The sequence below is a fragment of the Labeo rohita genome, chromosome 16, assembly GCF_022985175.1.
Source record: "Labeo rohita strain BAU-BD-2019 chromosome 16, IGBB_LRoh.1.0, whole genome shotgun sequence".
Taxonomy (NCBI): Eukaryota; Metazoa; Chordata; class Actinopteri; order Cypriniformes; family Cyprinidae; genus Labeo; species Labeo rohita.
In genome coordinates, this window is record NC_066884.1 from 11,477,082 (window position 1) to 11,495,668 (window position 18,587).

At 36.6% G+C, this 18,587-nt stretch overlaps 1 protein-coding gene across 2 annotated transcripts in view; it reads right to left on the reverse strand.

Moving 5' to 3' along the window:
- Positions 1-99: 99 nt before the first annotated feature.
- Positions 100-18,587, reverse strand: part of kiaa0319 (KIAA0319 ortholog) — a 57,307-nt gene continuing 38,819 nt past the window's right edge. The window contains exons 4-24 of one of the 2 annotated variants that reach the window (XM_051130451.1): positions 18,287-18,544; positions 17,825-17,958; positions 15,478-16,187; positions 14,065-14,218; positions 13,871-13,969; positions 13,710-13,807; positions 13,526-13,613; positions 13,324-13,419; positions 11,903-12,035; positions 11,483-11,711; positions 10,970-11,093; positions 10,759-10,888; positions 8,218-8,366; positions 7,757-7,908; positions 7,524-7,662; positions 5,674-5,833; positions 5,161-5,297; positions 4,934-5,056; positions 3,496-3,586; positions 1,035-1,126; positions 100-918 (exon numbers count right to left, since the gene is read on the reverse strand). In XM_051130451.1, the coding sequence (XP_050986408.1) occupies positions 755-918; positions 1,035-1,126; positions 3,496-3,586; positions 4,934-5,056; positions 5,161-5,297; positions 5,674-5,833; positions 7,524-7,662; positions 7,757-7,908; positions 8,218-8,366; positions 10,759-10,888; positions 10,970-11,093; positions 11,483-11,711; positions 11,903-12,035; positions 13,324-13,419; positions 13,526-13,613; positions 13,710-13,807; positions 13,871-13,969; positions 14,065-14,218; positions 15,478-16,187; positions 17,825-17,873 (3,117 nt within the window). In that variant the 5' untranslated portion in view covers positions 17,874-17,958; positions 18,287-18,544 and the 3' untranslated portion in view covers positions 100-754. The remainder of the gene's footprint in view (positions 919-1,034; positions 1,127-3,495; positions 3,587-4,933; positions 5,057-5,160; positions 5,298-5,673; positions 5,834-7,523; positions 7,663-7,756; positions 7,909-8,217; positions 8,367-10,758; positions 10,889-10,969; positions 11,094-11,482; positions 11,712-11,902; positions 12,036-13,323; positions 13,420-13,525; positions 13,614-13,709; positions 13,808-13,870; positions 13,970-14,064; positions 14,219-15,477; positions 16,188-17,824; positions 17,959-18,286; positions 18,545-18,587) is intronic. The other variant, XM_051130453.1, reaches the window with a different exon arrangement.

An 18,587-nucleotide genomic window follows, 5' to 3' on the forward strand; every position in this document is an offset into this window, starting at 1 on the left:
ACTGTTGTTTATGTGAACTCAATTTCATTGCATTTCTAACACTGATTCTATAATGTTAAACTTTGGTTATAAAACAGTCTTAACCTTTGTAAAGGGCCATTATGTCTTTATTTTTGCATCTCCAGCTGCATTAAAACAAAAAGAAAATAGGAGAAATGCATCCCCTTGTAACAATATGTCTGATACAAATGGCTTCTATTGCAATTCCAGCAAAAGCAGAAATTTTTAAAAGGTTGTAAAACCTGAATGCGATAAAAGACAAAGACCAGTATACAGTATCAGGCCAAAACTGAAATACTGACAAACCATAACAAAAAGAGTGCATTTCAATCAGGCACATTAACATTCAGAAAGTTCAGTACAAATAAAATGTTTTGCATAAAGAAGAATGCTATTTGCTTTCTTTTCTGATTTTGATTAGATTTTCTATGCATCAATTATTTGCAACTTCTCCCCAAAATTTATCATAGAAGCATCATATGAATAACAAAATAACCCAGTTGCTTGCACTGCATCACTGAAACATACAAGCATTATTAAAAACATATTGAGGACGATGAACGAATATGCTATTTGTAATTAAAAGTATCATTCAGCAAACTGTTGAATATTCATTACAAGACCGACTGCATTCAGTAGTCAGTAGTTTAGCAGCCCATTCATTTAGCCAGTCTTTGTCTGCGTCTGTATTTGTGGAATATTCAAAATACCCTTGTGTTGTAAATATCCCTTAGAAGAAATGTCCATGAGAGACTCAACCCTCCACAGGACAAAGGCTGAGAGTGTCTCCATTTCTAAGCGCTCCATTGGCTCTGTTCCGAGCTTTCCCATAGGTGAAAAGGTTGTCCTGCTCGCTGTCCAGCTCTGATTCTGACATCATCAGGCTGGAGTTGTGCTCTGTGCTCCTGTGTTTAATATCTGAAGATGACAAATGCAGAAACGTGTAACTGCAATTGCAAGAAAGCCTCAAGAAAAAACTTCTTGCCTCACTGCAAAAATACTATGGTATAAAATAAACTGGGTCTGAAACTTACTATACTTTGGCTGAAGCTCCATCCTCTCCTGCTCATCCATGTTGTCTAGTATTGTGTACTTGGTTTTCTTCCTCACTTTTGTGCGTCTCCCTCTACAACAGTCCGAAACAAACATGAGTACAGGGTGGGCCATTTATATGGATACACCTTAATAAAATGGGAATGGTTGGTGAAACGTCCTGTTTTGGCACATTATATATGTGAGGGGGCAAAATGGTGGTGACCATGGTGGCCATTTTGAAGTCGGCCATCTTGGATCCAACTTTTGTTTTTTTTGGAAGAGGGTCATGTGACACATATTGGGAATTTCACAAGAAAAACAATGGTGTGCTTGGTTTTAATGTAACTTTATTCTTTCATGAGTTATTTACAAGTTTCTGACCACTTATAAAATGTGTTCAATGTGCTGCCCATTGTGTTGGATTGTCAATGCAACCCTCTTCTCTCTTCACACACTGATAGCAACACCACAGGAGAAATGCCAGCACAGGCTTCCAGTATCCGTAGTTTCAGGTGCTGCACATCTCGTATCTTCACACAATAGACAATTGCCTTCAGATGACCCCAAAGATAAAAAACCTTGGGGGCCATTGATGATGTGATGTGTGTTTCCCTTTTATGCACTGAAGCTGGCACGTTCCCTGAGTTTTTCCAGCAAGATGGTGCACCACCACATTATGGGTGTCAGGTCCGGCATTCCTAGATGAACAGTTTCTGAAAATTTGGGCCAGTTGAATAATGATCACCCCCTTAGACTTTTATCTTTGGGGTCATCTGAAGGCAATTGTCTATGGTGTGAACACAGATGTGCAGCACCTGAAACTACGAAGACTGGAAGCCTGTGCTGGCATTTCTCCTGCGGTGTTGCTATCAGTGTGTGAAGAGTGGGAGAAGAGGGTTGCATTGACAATCCAACACAATGGGCAGCACATTGAACACATTTTATAAGTGGTCAGAAACTTGTAAATAACTCATGAAAGAATAAAGTTAAAACCAAGCACACTATTGTTTTTCTTGTGAAATTCCCAATAAGTTTGATGTGTCACATGACCCTCTTCCTATTGAAAAAACAAAAGTTGGATCCAAGATGGCCGACTTCAAAATGGCCACCATGGTCACCACCCATCTTGAAAAGTTTGCCCCCTCACTTATACTAATGTGCCACAAACAGGACGTTAATATCACCAACCATTCCCATTTTATTAAGGTGTATCCATATAAATGGCCCACCCTGTAGTCATACAGGATTGAAATTACATGAGGGTGAGTAAATGATGACAGAATTGGCATTTTTGGGTGAACTATCCCTTTAAAAGAGAAATTCACTTTCATTTTCCTGGTAATTTACTCACCCCCATGTCATCCAAGATGTTTAAGTCTTTCTTCAGAAAAGAAATTAAAGTTTTTGAGGAAAACATTCCAGGATTTTCTCCATATAGTTGACTTTAATGGTGGCAAACGGGTTAAAGGTCTAAATTTCAGTTTAAATGCAGCCTCAAAGAGTGCTACACAATCCCAGACGAAGAATAAGGGTCTTATTGAGTGTGTCAATTGGTCATTGGTCTAAGAAAAATATAAATTTATTTACTAATCACAAATGCTTGTCTTGCACTAGTTTGACTTTACACATTACGTAATCACGCACATGTAACGTAGGCAGAAGTACCAACCCAGTGTTTACAAAGCAAATGTGCAAAGAAAGTCAAACGCCCTTTATAAAAAAGGTAAAACAACGATGTCAGATGATTTAGAAGTTTTTTGCACTAACCTACCTTTTTTTAACCAAAGTACACAGAAGAAGAACTAACTACACACAACTTTTTTAATGTGAATATGGAATGCATGAAGACATGCATCACAGAGCTAGTGCGATACGACCATTTGTGGTAAAAAGGATATAATTGTTTTTTTTTTTTAAGAAAATGACTGATCGTTTAGCTAGATAAGACCCTCATTCCTTGGCTGGGATTGTGTAGAGCCAGTTGAAGCTGTGCTGAAACTGCAATTTGGACCTTTAACCTGTTGGCCACCATTGAAGTCCACTTTATGGAGAAAAATCCTGGAATGTTTTCCTCAAAAAAAAAAAAAATTACTTTGTTACTGAAGAAAGAAAGACATGAACATTTTGGATGAAATGGGGGTGAGTAAATGATCATTATCATATTTGTTATTATCAATGTTGAAAATGGTTGTGCTGCTAATAATTTTGTGGAAACAAGGATTCTCTGATGAATAGAAAATACAAAATTACAGCATTTAATGAATAGAAAGTTCAAAAGAAAGCATCAAAATGTCACATCTGATCAAATTTGTCCTTGTTGAATAAAAGTATTAATTTCTTTAAAAAAAAAAAAAAAAAAAAAACTTACTGATCCAAACTTTTGAATGGTAGTATATATGACAAAACTCATGTCACATATTTCAATAGTTTGTCCACATGCGGTAATGAAATCTTTATCACCTTTTACAGCAGCAGACACAAATCCAGCTGATGGACAAGAGAAAAATGATTGTCACGAAACAAGACATTGTGACATACAACACGCTCCAGTCTGTGGGAGAAGAAAGAAGAGATCAGCCTTTAGTCTTTACCTCACTGTAAATAATTCAGTGCATCAGAAATATTCTTAGGTTATTTAGCACAGCAGAAAGCATCAGTACAGGTGCATCAAATTTAGTGGGCAATAAAGGTCAGTAGTTAGAGCGTTGCATGAAGCATCTCTCACACAGAGGTCACTTTACAACCAAGCAGTAGGGGTCAACCAATACATCAATGGAAAGCAAATTTATTTAGCTTACAGATGATGTATAAGGCTCAATTTTTTAAAAAAATTGACCCTTATGACTGGTTCTGTGGCCCATCCCACGTGTGTTTTTCAGGGCCGATGCGGATACAGATTAAGTAGACCGATAACCGATATTTTGAACAGATAGTTGTGGTTGGTGTAAAAATGAAAATTAATGTCAAAATTAAGAAAAACAAGGGCTCTGACAAGAACTTTCTTTAAATTCTTTCAATTTATTTTATCAGAAAATTTGTTTTGAAAATGACCGATACCGATGACCATAAAAATGCTTAATATCGGCGCAGCTAATTGGTCAACCCCTACCAAGCAACCTTCTGTTGGTGAACGTGGCAAATTCGCCTAACCAACTTGAACCCAATGTGAAATCTATGCTCTTACTCGAAACTCCTGTTCTTGTGTAGTTCTATTGAAATAAATGGATTTCGAAAGCAAAATTTCACAGAGCAACATTACATGTACAACATCTTATGACCTGTGCTGGGGAAAGTTACTTTTAAAAGTAATGCATTACAATATTGAGTTACTCCCTAAAAAAGTAACTAATTATGTTACTTAGTTACTTTTTATGGAAAGTGCATTACTTTACTTTTGCGTTACTTTTTAAATCTGGGCAGGGCTTGCTTGTTTGTTTTTAATATAAAAAGTTCTATTTTTGGCAAATGTAAAAGCCTTTTCACACCAAAAGCCTCAGGCTTTGAGAAAAGTAAATTCATATCTGTACAGTAGATCGCAAAAGAAAAAAAAAGTCAACCCTTCAGCAATAAAAAAAGTTAATGCATGTTCACATTTATTCTAGAACTTCTTACTCCCGATTTCTCTCAACGTGGGGACAGGAGAGCTTTTAATCAATAAATGGGGGGAAAAGTAACTGGCGTTATTTATTTGAAAAAAGTAACTCAGATATTTTCTTGTCAATTAATAAGTAATGCATTACTTTACTAGTAATTATAAAGTAATTAGTAATTATATTATGTAACTCACATCACTTGTAATGCATTACCCCCAACACTGCTTATGACTGAACTTCTATTTTATTTGAAATTTCTCATTTACATCAGAAACCTTATTTGGAGATAAAGAGGTCACACTAACCGCAGTTGCTCTCGCCATCATCAAAGAAGCGGTGAATGGGGTTCTCCATCCAAAGAGGGTCACAGGAACAGCTCTTTGAAATGGGATCACATTGACCACGTCCAGAACACAGCAGCAAACACACTGTATTCAAGGTGAAATTAGAAAGACTGCATTATCCTTTTTGTTTGTTATATAATTGACTGTTCTCAATTCTAGTGAAATTAAATGGCAAAAAAGTCACTTACTGACTGTGTCCACTCTTAAGACCTTAAAGAGCAAGAAGTCAGTTTTCTCTCGCAGCAGCTGGTTTCTCAGCAGACGAGCGAGCTTAGGCCCTGGGATTGTACCATCAGGACCCTGCACTGAGAACCTAAATACTGTGCTAAACGCAAGAAACACATGTAGACTTTAAGTAAACTAGGGTTAGTCCCTAGTAATTATGATTATAAGCTTAATTTAAAGGGATAGTTCATCCAAAAATGAAAATTCTGTCATTAATTACTCAACCTCATGTCATTCCAAACATGTAAGACCTTTGTTCATCTTCAGAACACAAGATATTCTAAGAGCTTTTTGACCCTGCATAGACAGCAATGCAACTACCACATTCAAGGCCAAGAAAAGTAGTAAAGACATCGTTAAAATAGCCCATGTGACATCAGTGGTTTAACATCAATTTTATGATGCTACAAGTGGTGAACTATCCCTTTAAGAACAACAAGTCAATGGGAAGTTCTCTGATATTGTATGTGTAGTACCTGATGTCTGACTGGCCATGCAGGCCCTTCAGTGCGATGTCCGAGTCCAAAACATGCAGTAGTGCAGCCAGTTGTCTCACTACCGTGTCCTTCTGCTGCTGACTGACCTGAGCCACGCCCACCTGCAGCTCAAGCTCCACTTCCTCTCGCTCACGTGGATCTGCACACAAACATCAATGGCAGCAAACAAGCAATTATCAACTGACAACAAGAAAAATTACTTAGTTTTAGAATATACTACCTCAAATTTTACATGAAAGTAGAAATATATTAAAAAAAGGTTTATTAAAGGGATAGTTCACCCCAAAATGTTTACCCATTTTTGGAACACAAAATATTTTTGATAAAATCCAAGAGCTTTCTGACCCTGCATATACAGCAACGCAACTGACACGTTCAAGGCCCAGAAAGGTAATAAGGACATTGATAAAATTGTCCATGTGACATCAGTGGTTCAACTGTAACGTTATGAAGCTACAAGAATACATTTTGTGCGCAAAGAACACAAAAATAACAACTTTATTGAACAATTTCTTCTCCTCCGTGTCAGTCTTTGGGAGTTCACAAGAGTACCACTAACTTTCTGGGACTTAAAGGGGAAGTTCATTTCCAGAACAAAAATTTACAGAAAATGTAATCACCCCCTTGTCATCGAAGATTTTTCGTCAAGGACTTTTATGGTGCCTGCGAGTTTGAACTTGCAGTTTAAATGCAGCTCCAAAAGGCTCCAAACGATTCCAGTCGAGAAAGAAGGATCTCATCTAGCGAAACGATCAGTTATTTTCTCAAAAATTTACAATTTACATACTTTTTAACCTCAAATGCTCATCTTGTCTAGCGCTGCGTGTGCTCTGTGTATTCCGTTTCAAGACAGTTAGGGTAGTTCAACATAAAAATCATCCTACATCACTTTTTAACCTTTTTTTGTAAAGGCAGTTTGATCATCTTCGCACGTTCACTTTGTAAACACTGGGTCGGTATTTCTGCAGCGATGTAGGATGATTTTGAAGTTGGAGGAGAAAATGAGATGGAAGTTTGTCGACATACCCTAGCTGTCTGGAATACACAGAGAACACAGTGCTAGACAAGATGAGAATTCAAGGTTAAAAAGTATATAAATTGTAACTTTTTTTTAGAAAATAACCAATCGTTTCGCTAGATAAGACGCTTCTTCCTCTGCTGGGATTGTTTAGAGCCCTTTGAAGTGGATTTTAAATTGCATTTTGAAAGTTCACACTCACAGGCACCATTTAAGTCCACTATATAGAGAGAAATCCTGAAATGTTTTCCTCAAAAAACAATTTCTTTACAACTGAAGAAAGACATTAACATCTTGGATGACAAAGGGGGTGAATAAATTAAATCTATAAATTTTTGTTTTGGAAGTGAACTTCTCCTGTGGTAGTTGTGTTGCTGTCTATGCAGGGTAAGAAAGCTCTTGGATTTCTTCAAAAATATCTTAATTTGTGTTCTGAAGATGAACAAAGGTCTTAGAGGTTTGGAATGACATGAGGGTGAGTAAATAATTATAGAATTTTCATTTTTGGGTGAACTATCCCTTTAAGGATATTATTCTGAAAAAAACTAAGGTTTTGCAGTTTCCACAAAATTATTTTTTATTAGTTTTATTAGAATTATTTTAATTAGTAAAAATACTTTAGAATATCACTGTTTTTTACTGTATTTTTGATCAAACAAATGCAACCTTGGTGAGCATAAAACATTAAAAACTTGCACTGACCCCAAGCTTCTAAATAGCAGTGTATGCTTAGCAGGTGTGACATGCAAAATAAATGATGTACTTTGAACATCTAATAACTGTTTCCTACTATCAGTGAGTAATGACTTACCAGGGCGTACTTCTACAGTGGCTGTAGCCATGCTTGAGCGACCCTGGACATCCGTGACCCGGAGCTGGAACAGGTACGTTCCTTCTACCAGGTTGGCGAGGTAAAGGAAGGCCTCATGATCTGAACCATATAACACATCCTACTCTCAACAGATGTGAAACAGAAAAGAGAGATCATCAGGTAAACACTAAACCACATAAGAAAACAGAAAGAAATACTAATATCTCACTCACCCCAGCAGCAGGGCTCTGTTCATCTCTGACCCAAAGAAAAGACACATTTGCTGCTCCGCTGTTGGATACGGAGCCCCTGAGCACCAGAGAGTTGTTGGGTAGAGTGAGCGTGTGACTGCCGCTGGCATGGGCGACTAGTGGCAGGCTTTTTGCTGTGAATTTAAAAACACACAAAATTGCTGAAAACTTCTTAGAATGTTTTATGTCTTTATTTTTAACAGGATATCTATCGTTGTGTCATTTAACATCAGACAGCCTTCTTTTTTGTGAAATATTTCTCTTCAAAAATGTTTTTGTGATACTTTTTGTTTAAAATAAATGCCTCTTGCTACTGCCATTCATGCATTTTAAATGTGGCTTAGGTGTTGGGGGTCGGTGTATCTACGCAAATAGAAGAGAATAACATTCAAACTGTACAAATGCATATTGTGTGTTAATTATATTTGCTTGATTCTGCTCACCTTCTTTAATGGTGACAGTCAGGACTGCGCTGTCTGTTTCTCCCTGCTGATCTGTCACAGTCAGCCTGAACTTGTAATTCCCAGATCTCAGGGCAGTCGCTATGGCAACTGCTTTATTGGCATCTTTTATCTTCAAGCCTGGAGGGCCACTTCACGGTTACATATGAGGAGAGTGGTGATGGCACATCAATATAGTTTTCACCAAAATCTTTCACTGCTCATGCAACACTAAGGATGAGTGAAAATTTAGAAATGTTTTGAAATGTGTTCTGAAATATGAGACAGTCTGTAAGGTAAATATTCAGAAGCAGGATGAAGCAATAACAGATCCTACTGAAGCAGTCTTACAGACAATACACCACATTTGTCTTGTTATTTATGGAGATGGGAGGTCTAGCTCACTTTTGTGAATCGATTCTTTTGAACAGTTTGTTTCAATGAAGATTTAATGTTTTTTAAAGACTTCATATGTTCCCAAATATCCTATGATATTTTACATGCTTTAGATATATTTGAATAAAATGCCTATGTACACTACAGTACTGTTAAAAAGTTTGGATATTTTTTACATGCTGGGTCATGCTTTTACTTATCAAGTATGCATTAAACTGACTGAATTGATGGTATTTTCACATTTTTAAAGGGGTCATCGGATGCACATTTTCCACAAGTTGATATGATTCTTCAGGGTCTTAATGAAAAGTCTATAATATACTTTGGTTAAAAATTCTCAATGGTTGTGTAAAACAACACCCTTTTTACCTTGCCAAAATCAGCTCTGCAAAAATCATCTCATTCTGGCTGAGGCTGATTTAAATGCAAATGAGCTCTGCTCACCCCGCCCCTCTCTTCTCTCTGTGGAGAGACGAGCCTGTTTACTTTAGCCGCATTTAGCCGCGTTTAGCCGCTAAACTTGCTAACTAGCACATTATTGGGAAAGGCGATCGCAAAGATTCATAAAAAAAAAACCTTATACTCACTTCTGCTGTAAGTGAAGCTGGATCATAAATGATTTGCGCGAACATAGACGGATATATGTAGATCGGGAGGCGCATTCTCTTTACAAACAAACGTAATCTACTGCATTTTCAGAGGTTCAGATGTCGGGAGTAAATGACGATCACTATGTTCATTATTACATCTAGCAACACAACACCTCAATCACTCAATCTGAGATATTCTTGTCTAACTTACATCCCTGCTCCAGCATCGAAACAAAGAGGGTGGACTGTTACAGTTGATCTGAGGTAAGGCGCTCATGTCAATCAACTATTGTGGGAGCGGCCTCTGTCGGTGTGAGAGCATGGATTTTTATCATTATAGGGTAGATTTGTACATACACTGCCAACACACATTAATGTTCAAACTACATGTAAAAGTGAACTTAGCATCCGATGACCACTTTAAGACTTTTACAGAATTATGTCAAGTCATTGATGTTATTCTGAACTTAAATAACATATTTCATTAAACTAAAATATTAAGCAACACAACTGTTTTCAACACTGCTAATAATAATAAAACCAAATTAGCTATTAGAATGATAGGATGAAGGATCACATGAAACTGAAGACTGGAGTAATGGCTGCTAAGAATTCAGTTATGCCTTCATAGAAATAAAGCTTTCCATTGATGTATGGTTTGTTAGACTAAGGCAATATTTGGATGACTGGAATCTGAGGGTTCAAATAAATCTAAATACTGAGAACATCACCTTTAAAATTGTCCAGATGAAGTTCTTAGCATTGCATTTTACTAATCAAAAACTAAGTTTTGATACATTTAAGGTAGGAAATTTACAAAATATCTTCATGGAACATGATCTTTACTTAATATCCTAAATTTTTTTGGAGGAAAATCGATAATTTTGACTCACACAGTGTATTTTTGGCTACTGCCACAAATATTTCTGTGCTGCTTACTGGTTTTATGGTCCAGGGTCACATATAATAATATTTCACAATATTACTGTTTTGACTGTACTTCTGAGCAAATAAATGCAGTCTTGGTGAGCTGAAACTTCCTTCAAAAACATAAAAAAATCTTAACAACCCCAAACTTTTGAATGGTAGTGTTAATAAATAAATGTTTATATAAGAAATAATACATATTATTACATGGCGCTGTGGAATACTGGATTCTGATTGGTCAGTCACCACATTCCGAGGTATGTTATTTCCCGATAACAATCAGCAAACACTAATAACAGGCACGGTAACTGCAGTCGACGTTATTTGCTTACTAGGAACATTTTTTCATTGTGGAAGCTTTCCGTTTAGTTGGCTAATAAAATATTAAAACTCAAATCAATATTCTGTGTACAATTATTGAATTATGTCATCCTTTGTATCACGGACCTGCTCTCTCTTGTTCCATACAAGTGCAGCTGCTGCCATTTTGCAACGACTGTAATGGATTGTAAGATAACTAACAAACTGGTACGATTTTAAAACACTTTCATCTTAAATCTAATCTTTTAACGCCATAATTATTCGTGAGGTGAAATGTCGTCTAGTTTGCCACTTGTCAGTGTGCTGGTACCTGATCATGTCCCATTGGTAACTGCTGATGGCCTGATCGTCAGTGCTGTTGCTTCCATTCAACGTGATGCTGTTGACTGGGAGGAGGAGCTGCCTGTCTGGTCCTGTTATAGCAACTGGTGCTTTGTTTGCTACCAGACAACAAAAATTTAATTATAAAGGATGCATAGTTTTTCTTCATACACACAGAGAGGTGAAGTGGGTTTGTTTACCAGGCAGCACAGTGACTGAGACGGTGTCTGAATCCTGTTGACCTCTGGAGTCAGTGACTGTTAGCTGAAACACGTACCGACCCTCCTGGAGATCAGAGAGCTGCAGGAACGGTGATCTCACATCCTGAAAGCAAGTAGCATATGAAAACAGCAACTCAATATCAACTGTGTCATGGTATTTGCCTGAACATGTGGTGAAGACTGACATGGAAGAAACTGCTGAATGAAGTCGTTATTTTGTTTTCTCTGGGCACAAAATGAATTCTCGTAGCTTTGTAACATTACGGTTAAACCACTGATGTCGCATGGACTATTTTAATGATGTCCTTACTACCTTTTTGAGCCTTGAACAATGTTGTTGCATCTCTGTCTATGCAGGGTCAGAAAGCTCTCGGATTTCATCAAAATATCTTGATTTGTGTTCCAAAAATGAGCGAAGGTCATGAGGGTGAGTAAAACTGAAGACTGAATTTTCATACGTTTGTGCTCTGAATAAAGTAAAGATGTAATTACCTGCATGGTGATGTTTTGGGCCAGGCTGCTAGGATGCAGAGTCCAGAGGTAGCTTGTAATCGCGTGGTCATCCATGCTGTAGTTACCCCACAAGGTGAGGTGGTTGACAGGCAGGGTGACGACCCGGTCAGTGCCTGCTCTTGCCCGAGGAGGGTCATCTTTTGGGTTGCTGACCCTTACAGTGGCAGTGCTGGAGTCGGTGAGCCCATCAGAATCAGATACTGTCAACCTGATGTGGGCCAAGCAAGAATCAGGTCAGGATAAAGTTATTTAGGTTAAGCCAAATTAAAAAAAGTCTCAGAAGAATTGTTCACGAAAGACTTCAACAGCTTCAGAGACTGAAGCGAATGAAAATTGAAAATTGCACAATACACAGGCCTATTCATAGAGTACAATCTTGAAGACAAGCTAAGTCCTTACTTGAAGGTGTATTCCCCTGGTGAAAGATTTTGTAGCTGCAGTACAGGTGTATCAACAGGGCCTTCAGGTTTCCAAAAAGGGCCGTCTACCTTCTCCCACTGGTAAGTGACTATTCCAGCATCATCCACACTTTCTGGGAAGCATCAGTATGTACAGTTAAAGTCAAAAGTTTACATACACATTGCAGAATCTGCAAAATAATAATTATTTTACCAAAATAAGAGGGGTGATACAAAATGCACGTTATTTTTTATTTAGTGCTGAACTGAATAAGATATTTCACATAAATGACATTTACATATGGACCACAAGAGAAAATAATAGCTTAATTTATAAAAAATGACCCTGTTCAAAAGTTTACATGATTCTTAATACTGTGTTGTTCCCTAAATGATCCACAGCTGTGTGTGTTTTTTTTGTAATAGTTGTTCATGAGTCCCTTGTTTGTCTTGAACACTTAAACTGCCTGCTGTTCTTCAGAAAAATCATTCAGGTCCCACATACTTTTTGGTTTTCCAGCGTTTTTGTGTATTTGAACCCTTTCCAACAAAGACTGTATGATTTTAAGAGATTTTCTTTTCACACTGAGAACAACTGAGGGACTCATATGCAACTATTACAGAAGGTTCAAATGCTCACTGATGATTCAGAATGAAAAGCGATGCATTAAGAGCCAGGGATGTAAACTTTTGAATGAAAAGTGGACGTTTACATTTTCTTATTTTGCCTAACTATCATATTTTTTTAAATTTAGTACTGCCCTTCAGAAGCTACAGAAGATACTTACATGTTTTCCAGAAGACAATAAAGTTAAATTTTTGCCAGCTCTTAATGTATCGTGTTTTCTTCTGGAGCATCAGCATCATTCTGTAATAGTTGCACATGAGTCCCTCAATTGTCCTCAGTGTGAAAAGATCTTAAAATCATACAGTTATTGTTGGAAAGGGTTCAAATACAGAAAAATGCTAAAAAAAAAAAAAAATTAACAGTTAACAATAAAAATAAACAGTGGGCAGTTTAACTGTTCAGTACAAACAAGGAATTCATGAACAACTATCACAAAAATAAAACAAAACAAAATAAAAACACAGCTGTGGATCATTCAGGTAACAACACAGTATTAAGTATCAAGTGTATGTAAACTTTTGAAGAGGGTTATTTTTATAAATTCAACTGTTATTTTCTCTTGTGGACTAAACGTATACATCTTTTACGTGAATTATCTTATTCAGGTCGGTACTAAATAAAAAATAACATGCATTTTGTATGATCCCTCTTATTCTGGTAAAATAATTAACATTTTACAGATTCTGCAAGGTATGTGTAAACTTTTTGACTTCAACAGTACATCTGGTGAAAAATTCATGTTGTAAATGATTTAAAGAAGCAATGGAGAGAAACAGACACAACAAGATACATACGACTTCCGTTAATAATGAAGATGGAACCTTCTTGGAGAAGCACATCTTGGCGTTCGGGCAGAACGATGGCTTTTGGAGGCTTGTTTATATTTACTGCTGTAGAATAAAAATAACTCATATGTGAGGCACATAAACATAATGTATGCTTGGTAAATAATATCATATCATAATAATATCATAATATCAGAGCATGCAAATATACCAGGGTGTACTGTGAAGTTCACAGCACTTTCTCCATACGCTTGTTGTGCTTTTACACTCACACTAACAGTATAAACACCCATGGAAAGCTAGAAGAATGGAAACAAAGAAAAACAGAATTGTCTCATCTTCTAAATTATCTCTTGGCAGTCACAGTGAAAAAGTGACAAGGACTTGAGTCTCACTTCTGAAATTTTGACAGACTTCTTGTGCCGCCCCTCCATCACCCCTTGTTGTCCATCTGGTGTGGTTACTAAAGTCCACTCATACGTGTAAGGCACTTCTAAGGAAAAATGCACAATTATAATTCAGAAATGCGCATAATTCAGACTGTAGAAGGTCTTACCTGCAGTGTCATCTGGATTTACAGAAGCACTTAGTTCAATAATATTTTGAGGCAGTGTTGCTTCCACAGGGCCACTAATCGACACAGTCAGGGCTCTTACTGAACAGAGAGAGTGTGAAAAGAAAGTGTAAGATAATCTGCATTAGCAAACACCACTAATAAATGGAAATAATCCAATAACATATCTGTAGCACCTGGCTCTTCTGAGATGACTGGCAGTGCGGCCTCAGTGCTGGGTGGAGTAGTGAAGGAACCACCGACTGTGCTGAACCTTGATGGCTGTGTGCTGATGTCTTGCAGGGCATTAGGTGTAGCAGTTACAGATGAAATGTTCTGTGGATCTTCAACCTTTAATGATAAAAGAAAAATTGCTGTTCTCAATTGCTCAACAGTGTCAACACAAATCTTGTGAACTAATACAAGACAATACATTGTATGGGTCAAAATTTGCAATTTTTCATTTATGCCAAATATCATTAAAATGTTAAGTAAAGATCATGTTCCATGAACTAATTTTGTACATTTCCTACTGTAAATATCAAAACTTTTGATTATTTTTGATTTTTGATTAGTAATATGCATTGCTAAAAACTTAATTTGGTCAAACTTTAAAGGTGATTTTCTCAATATTTTGATTTTTTTGCACCCTCAGATTCCAGATTTTCAAATATTGTCCTATACTTAGAAACCATGCATCAATGGAAAGCTTATTTATTCAGCTTTAAGATGATGTATACATGTCAATTTAAAAAAATGGACTTTGTGGTCCATGGTCACAAATGTGAATAAAAACATAAGTAAGAAGTGACTCTAAGAGGATAAGGATCTGATATTTTCTAGATTTCACACAGCAGATGAGACATGAAAGACTGATTAAGCACTTGGCCAGAGTGAGAGTACATTTAAGACACCATGTTTCCCAATGACGCCACAACATTAAAATAGAATCATGACATTTCAAGCGATAATGAATTGGCAACTACAGTATGTATAAGAAAAAAAAAACAGTTTATTTCATTGTTGATTACCATGCCAACAGCCTTGGCCATTTTATATAGATATTTAAAACATGTAATTTAAAATCACTTTAGTTATTAATTATATTACTATTATTTATATATAATATATACTGCATAATTTATATATATTCTATATGACATACTATATACTGTATAGCACTACCTCATTCAAGGCCCAGACAGGTAGTAAGGACATAGATAAAACAAAAACAAAACAAAAACAGCAATTTGCATGTCTAAGACTGACAGGGAATAGAAGAAATGGTTGAATAAAGTCTTTATTTTTGTTTTCTGTGTGCAAGAAAGCATTCTCGTAGCTTTATAACATTATGGTTGAACCACTGATGTCACATGGACTGTTTTAATAATGTCCTTAAAGCAGGGATTAATCAAAAATATTATATACAGAATATACAGAATTTAATCAAAAATATCTAAATTTGTGTTTTGAAGATGAACGAAGGTCTTAAGGGTTTGAAATGAAATGAGGGTGCGTAATTAATGACAGAATTTTAATTTTTGGGTGAACTATCTTTTTAATGTCTTGAAAACATCTAAAAATAATATGCATGAATCTGTAACACTCACCCTTGAGTTTACTGCAGTGATTACTGGGGTTGTAACATCAGAATCTGCTTCAATAAGAGATGATTTGCTTTCATTTCTCATTTCTGGGATTGCACTTGGAGGAAAAGGGCTGATTTCAAGAGGGCCTTGAACTGTCGTCAGTCTATCGTCACCAACTTTCTCCGTCTCTGATTGGTTAAATTCCTCTTTTCCTTGAACAAGTGGCCAATCATACAGCCCAGGCCGCTCTTCCTGTTCTACAGTTGTGGCATCTCTGTCTTCAGCTCTTTTGTCCTCCAAACTTCGGAAACTTTCGGGATACTCAGCATCAGTGTTGTCCAAATCCTGAATGCCTTCTAGCAAGGCAAGGTCCTTCATGGGGTCCTCCGAGCCCCTGTGTCTGGGCAGGGGCTGCCAGTGGTTTGGGAAAGACTCTCCACGAACCAGGGACTGCAGAACCAGTGTCTGCGGAGGCCCACGTTGCAGAAATGCCAAGAGAGAGTCAGTACCAGGTCTCTGCTTCGGCTGGCAGTTCTCTTTGCGCTGACAACTGAGAACGTAGCAGCGACGCTCAAAAAACCAGGCCAGGTCACAGCCCGGGAGATCACAGCAAGCCCCCGCACACTGGGCTAGAGACGACACATCAGGAACCCGCAAAATACTGCTGCTTCTCAGCTCCGGAGACACTACACTCTCAGAATAGGTTGCGGCCTGCCAGCACTGTCCCGATACTGTATCAACAAAAACACAATAAATGCGTGATTAAATAAATATTGGGGTTTGTCATTTTAGGATACTAATATAAAAACATGTTACACAACCAAAACTCCTTTATACAGTCCACTGCAAATCAGAAAAAGCAAGCAGAGAGCTCATTCATCACTTAGTTATTTTCCAAGTGTCTCAAATGATGACAAATTAAATGGCAGCTTGATAAGTAAAGCACTAGCCAGATGGCTAAATCTGTCCACTGCACAAAAAAAAAGTGAATTTCTAAGGCCTCAAATTAACAACACGATCACAATTATGCTGGAAAAAAATTGTAAACAATCTACAAAATGCCTTCTGCCCTCTCATTCACAGTTAATAATTTTTAACAAGTAAAAAGTCTTCTAAAATTTCTAAAAATGTCCAACTTCAGATCATGGTAGATTTGTCTTTCTGCTGTGAAATCTTTGATTTTTATGAAGTAAACACGACAGTAACTTTAATATTATTACTCATATTTCAGGATTTACTTGACTGAAGCTACTGGACTTTTTTTTTTTTTATTTAAAAATCAAATTAAATTGTAAAAGGTTTTTTCCCCTCCGATATAATACTACACTACCAGTCAAAAGTTTTTTTAATGTTTTTTAAAGAAGTCTCTTTTGCTCACCAAGCCTAAACATTAACATTTTGAAATATTTGTACTATTTAAAATAACTATTTGAATATTTGTTTTCTATTTGAATATATTTTAAAATGTCATTTATTCCTGTGATTTCAAAGCTGAATTTTTAGCATCATTACTCCAGCCACGATCCTTTTTAATATGCTGATTTGCTGCTCAAAAAACAATTATTATTATTATTATTATGTTGAAAACAGCTGATTTTTTTCAGGTTACTTTGATGAATTAAAAGGTCAGAAGAACAGCATTTATCTGAAATATAAATCTTTTGTAACATTAAAAATGTCTTTATCATCACTTTTGACCAATTTAAAGCATCCTTGCTAAATAAAAGTATTAATTTCTATAATTTCTTTCCCAATAAAATAAAATAAAATAAAAAAAAATTATACTGACTCCAAGCTTTTGAATTATATACATGTTGCAGTGTTACAAGGTACAACGTTACAAAAGCTTTTTATTTTAGATAAATGCTGATCTTTGGATCTTTCTATTCATCAAAGAATCCTGAAAAAATTTACTCAACCGTTTTAAATACTAATAATAATAATCACAAAAAATGTTTCTTGAACATATTAGAATGATTTGTGAAGGATCATGTGACACTGAAGACCGGAGTAATGATGCTGAAAATTTAGCTTTGATCACAGAAATAAATGACATTTCAAAATGTATTCAAATATAAAGCAGTTATTTTAAATAGTACAAATATTTTACAATATTACTGCTTTTGCTTTTGCAAGCAATCTTACTGATCAAAAATATTTGAGTGATAATGTATAATTTGTCTAAAGGTTAAATAAACTATGGCGTATTATATATATTATACATATATCAGACTTTACAGGAACTTACAGGTGTCAACATCAACTTCACATCTGGGGCTCTTTTTTTAATACTATTTAAAGATTCTAATTATAATCGAGATTGGCAGTGCAGACTTATCTTGGTGGTGATGCAGAAATATATACTTGCCTCTGATACAGAAGAGCAACACAAACGGGAGAATTGGTGAAAAGTTCATGATGCCACTGCTGCCTTTTCACAGTGATGAATTCTGATGGTCATTTCCTCTTCAAACTTGGGTTAAAGACAGAAGACGACACAGGCTAGTGTATCACAAACAAACAGGACAAAAATAACAATAAAGCAGCAGCAGCAGCAGCAATCAATAATAAATCAAAGCATTTCTAGTTCCTATTTGTGCCTGGGCCTTTTGTGTTTTGACTTCCATCCTTCAACCAACCCCCTAAGGCTTAAGACACCTCTAGAGAAATCTTACATGTGATACTAAAATACATTATCTGCGTTATTATTATTATTTATACGTTATTTGACACAGCTGCCACTATAAGTTACATAAAACAAGCTAATCACTAAACACAATAGGGATAAACAGAAAGCCAACAGCAAGAACAGCGTTATTGTGAGTTGTACCAGTGGGATGTGACGCTCTTATTCAAGCATCTGTTTCCATGACATCGAGAATCAGCTTCCGTACTGCTGCTCCATAGCGAACTCGCGCAGGATACACGCTGCTGGGCTAATTTTGGGATGTAGGTCCGGTATTGCGGGCAGTGATGCTGAGATGAAGGTCTGATATTGCTATAGAGATGTTGAGGTGTATGTCTGCGCGATGGGAGTGTGTCAGCAGAGCAGACACAGACGAGCAGGGCGGAGGGAGACACGTGATCTCTGTGATGTTGCAGAAATACACAACACAATGCTACATTAATTG